This window comes from Anoplophora glabripennis, unplaced genomic scaffold, assembly GCF_000390285.2.
Source record: "Anoplophora glabripennis isolate ALB-LARVAE unplaced genomic scaffold, Agla_2.0 scaffold190, whole genome shotgun sequence".
NCBI classification, from domain to species: domain Eukaryota; kingdom Metazoa; phylum Arthropoda; class Insecta; order Coleoptera; family Cerambycidae; genus Anoplophora; species Anoplophora glabripennis.
Window position 1 is genome coordinate 7,626 of NW_019416301.1, and position 4,945 is coordinate 12,570.

Sequence of the window (4,945 nt, forward strand, 5' to 3'; positions counted from 1 at the left end):
ACGAAATCTTTTTCATTTTTAGGAAAACTACAGAAAAACACAACTTCAGTATAGAAAGAAAACACTAAAAAATATAAGTTTGTGAAACATACCAGTGAAAATTAACTTCTAAAACGGACAAAAATCTTCTAACATTTTTGCAGTTTCTAAAAAAACGAGATTTTCTGAATTTGCAAATTATAATCCGTAAGACAAGTCAATAACACTAAATTCTCATGAAAACAAGGTTATTATCCCATTTCATATACCTAATAAACGACTCCTATTTATATAGGAAAATAACAAATAATCAAATATAACCTCAACTCAAAAGTATGTCAGTAAACAACAACAAAACACAGTACACACAACATAACATAACAAAACAAATGAGAAGAAGAGGAAGAGAATACATTGAAATGACCGTCTTTGGTCTTTTCTATCATCTTTTATTGCATCACAAGAATAATATTCGTGTGCGAGATTGCATGCTCCGTGTAAACTGTGCAGTCACTGCAGTCGACGAAAAGCAGTATATTATTCCTTTAGCTATGTGAGGCGATTCTACTCGCTTTTATAAAATTACGTACTTAACCTGTTTTAAAATTTGAATTTTGCACAAATTTAAATAGTTAAGAGAAGATTCTTATAATTTAATTTTCGTTTTTGAGAGAATTTGAAGTTTCCTAACCCACATTTGCACTCCCGTTCAAGATATATAAAATCAATCGAGGCAATATGAGTAGGCAATCTCAGATGCACCTCACGGTGCATTCCCTTGAATAAAAAACCAGTACATACATAAGAAGCTGGCTAAATACCCTGGCTGAAGGCTGAGCCAAAATAATAATAAGAAGAAGAAGGTGGATGTGAGGTTAAGCAACAGATGTTGCAAAAACGCTATTATGTTTAAGTTTTTGTCAAAATAAATATTTTGCCATAACTATTTTTTCGTCTGGACGTCTTTTTTTCCGTTATATGTAATAAACTGCTCATGAAAATCATATTTAAATTTCCTGTAAGTATATACTGCTACGAACTGTCATGTGTAATATAAGCTTGAATACTATTGTTTATAGATCAATATTTTATGCATTGATTAGAGAAGTACTGGGAAGCAAGGTTTTCATTGTATTAGATATATGTACTGACTTACACAACTTTGAATCAATATCGAAATACTCTTTTTTTAAAAACTCACTTCTGCAAAAGGATCCGGATTGCAAAAGAAGGCTTTGCATCTCAGCTAATCACCTGAAACTTTAATTTATATTACAGACATGTATACAACTTTCTAATGTGAAACAATTTCATTAACACTGGCACTCCAATGGTGTATACAGACAACATTCATGATTCAGCGGCCAAACGGTACATTTCCACTCGAGTGTAAATCGAGACAAACAACCAAAGTAACCTTTTCAAGTTCCCCACTGCGCCACTCATATTAAACAGGACATAAAGCTTGTCTTTTAATATATTTTTAATATTATATCTCTAAATAAAAAATTAATCAAATGAACAAATTAAATTATTCACCGATTTGCACAATTTTACAGACGTTTTGTCCTTCGTGAACGTTAACAAGTTCTTAAGTGTTTCAAAAATAATTACCTTTTCAATAATTCTATTACAAACTACAATGTAGTTTCGTTTTCTGTAATGCTATCTGCAATAATTAAAGTGGAACATTTTGAAGGCAAATATATTTAAAATTTAACGGTTTGGTCGAGATACCTCGATGATATTTGACCAATTTGCCTCGTCATTTCGATGATAAAAGTGTAACACTACTGAAAAACAGAAATAAAGATGAAAAGAACTAATTAACAAAAAAAACACATTTTCAATAATAATTAATTTAATTTTATTATTAATTTATTACACTTTCTTTCCTGTAACCTCATCACAGAGAGTTGCCAAAGCAGCACATTCCTCAGTTTTCTGTTGTAGAGAAATTTCTAAGGAACCGCATTTAATTTCGAAGCGTTTAATAAGAGTCTTAAGTTTATTAACATCCGTTTCGTACTTGTTCCATAGCTTGAGTATCTCCTTGTTGGATCTAGGATTAAAAAGATAAATATACGTATATTTCCAAAAAAAAAAAAAAGATAAACGTGAAAGCAACTTTTTCACAAATGCAGAATCAATACAGTTTTTTTTTATTGTTGCTAAATTAAAAATTGCATACAAAACGTCCAATTCTGTCTTTACACTTGCGTTTATGAGAATAATTTTTATATTCTACTTACTTTTCTATTTGTTCTCTTGCGTGCGCTTTTAACGCCTCATACCTCTCCTCGTTTAGCTTAATTGTTTTCTCGGAAGCCTGCAGAGCGGCATTTAAAGTGTCTTCATTCGATTTAAATCCTTCCAACAGAGCTTTAGTTCTCTCGTATTTTCTACATAAAAAAATACATTTCATTATGTACTAGTTGAAGACAGTTTTACTTACTGATGTAGATCAGAAAACACCAATTCAATATTGGCTAAATGACGTGTCGTTGTTTCATGTTCTTCTCTCAACTTCTGATAGTCAGCAAGGCAGGTAACTATTGTTTTTTCGTATTTTTCCATAATTTTTCTGTAAATCGTTAATAAATGAGAAAGGTTTTTTTTATTAAATGTATATACATACTGGCAATTAAGCTCTTCTTTTTTTATCTGGTTCAATTCAGCAACGGCCTTGGCTTCCCTGGCTTTAGCCTCTTGCAACTGATCCTCTAATTCCTTCCTCTCACCTTTTTCGGTTAACTTGGAATTTTCTTTTAGTGTTTCCCCAACTTCATTAACTTCTACTTTTTCTAATTTCTTCTCAGTTTTTGTCTCACTATCCAAATCTAAATGTGTCTGATTTTTTTCTGTCTCTTTCTTAAATTCAGACTCATCTTCACGATCTGATGTTAACTGCTTTTGAGGTTGTTCTGAGATACGGCACGTTTCAATCTCTGTTTCACAACTAGACTCCGCGTGCTTTTGACATATTTCGAGTTTCTGAAATTGGAGCTCGGATTTCTTCTTAGAGGATTCTTGCTCCTCTTCTATTGATTGAGGTTGTTCTGTCCCTTCTTTGTGTCCTTCCTCACATTGTATTTCAACAGTTTCTTCAGAAGGCCCTTCTTTTTCAGTTTGTTTATCGGTAGACTCAGTTTCGTCCTTTGACGATTCTTCCGATGGTTGGTATTCCTGAAGGATTTCTTCTTGTTGAAAATCATTTATTTCACTAGATGGCCTCTCTTTTATATTTTTGTCAGTGTCCTCTATCGCATCTTCTTTTAATACAGACGACTCCTCTAGAGATGACTGCAATTCAAATTCAAATATAATACAATCACTTTTTGCTTTAGATGTACCAGGAAAAATATTTTCTTCTTTTAAATTAACTTCCAAGACAGTTCTTTTTTTCAGTCACTGCAGTTTTTTCTGTTATAGCTGGAATAAGCAAAGTTGAACATTTCGTTTCCTTGTGAATATGGGACTGGTCGGATTCACTATCACTCCTTTTTCGAGCAACATATACCTTGTCTTTAACAAAGATTTTTCTAATTGAAAAAGGAACATGGAACCCACTAGAAATTTCATCCGTGGTGGTGCGATCTACAAATGTGGTTTTATCGTCACTACTTTAGCCAAATGAGAAGTTTGTTCACTTTCAAATTCATGTGAATCCTTAATTAAGTTGTCGACAAAGTCTCTCAAGATATACTAGCAGACACAGCTTGAAATTTTTCAGGGCTAAAAAAATCAAATATTACTAACTCTATTATCTTACTTTATACAGAGGATCAAATGTTTTTAAAACAGAACGTCTTGATTAAGCTTCTTTTGGCTTATTAGCGTCACATCCTGTATCTTAACTGAATTTTTATATTAATACAATTTATAGGATAGTATGTGTAACGTTTTATTAAACTACATCCTGCTTTAAAGGAATGTAAAATATAACACGAAAGTTTTATTATTTTATTAATTACTATTACTATTAACGTGCGTAATGGGCATTAAGACTGCTTCAAAATGTGAAAATATTACACACATTTTTACTCTAAAAGTGACATTTCTTTGGAGAATCGTAACCGTTTTTTACTTTAATAGGAATCAGATCTAGGTTTTACCTGGTTTAACAGTGTCAGATTTCTGTACATTTAGGGCGTATCCATTTTTCTTATCATCAGAGGAACTACCTCGCACCAATATCCTCTGCAGCATTTATGACCTCCGATGGAGCGGGGTCGAGCAGGTTTATCGCTCTTTGCCTGCAACAAGGTCCGGTTGTTTAGGCACATCGTCCACGACTTCTCGGGGTTCATTCTACAAATAATAACTATTATGTAAATCTACTCTACATGAATTATGAGATAAATTTAATTAAGATTAGAAGAATTAAATTTAAGATTTATTAATTATATATTTAAATAAGTTGTAAAGTATTTCATTAATTTTTTTTTGATGTTAGATATATTATTTCCTTCCTATATACAGAGGGTACCATTTAACACTCCCGCTGCCAATATCTCTGAAATGAAGAAATTTATTATAGTTCTGGAAACGGGTTGTTAGGTGCCTCGGATAGCTTCAAATTGTAGTTAGAACTGTTAGTTCAAATCTTTCTGTACAGATGGCGTGGCGATACTAAAAAATTTGTTGACAAATGCAGTCCATCTGAAAGATCGTTAAATTTTGAGTAATTTTTGTAATATAAAGTTTTTCTCTACTTTTACTTGTTTTCGAAATATGTCGACTTCAATATGCAATGAATGATATACCAGGAAAATCTATTATTTTATTTAAATCACACTGAGACAAAATATTCTTTTAAAATATTGTTATAATGGCTTTGTTTACATCATATACTAACAAACAATAAATTATAAAAAAAAAACGAATGATCAAATACAGAAAAAAAAATTGTACAATGGTAAATCTTATAAGGGTCAGAGACGAACATATCAAATATTTCAATTAC

The 4,945-nt window shown here is 31.6% G+C and overlaps 1 protein-coding gene across 1 annotated transcript in view; it reads right to left on the minus strand.

Moving 5' to 3' along the window:
- Window positions 1–1,860: 1,860 nt before the first annotated feature.
- LOC108907284 (transforming acidic coiled-coil-containing protein 1-like) overlaps window positions 1,861–4,945 on the minus strand; it is a 17,780-nt gene continuing 14,695 nt past the window's right edge. Inside the window, exons 2-5 of the mRNA XM_018710894.1 lie at window positions 2,618–3,282; window positions 2,435–2,563; window positions 2,232–2,381; window positions 1,861–2,041 (exon numbers count right to left, since the gene is read on the minus strand). Of these exons, the coding sequence (XP_018566410.1) occupies window positions 1,861–2,041; window positions 2,232–2,381; window positions 2,435–2,563; window positions 2,618–3,282 (1,125 nt within the window). The remainder of the gene's footprint in view (window positions 2,042–2,231; window positions 2,382–2,434; window positions 2,564–2,617; window positions 3,283–4,945) is intronic.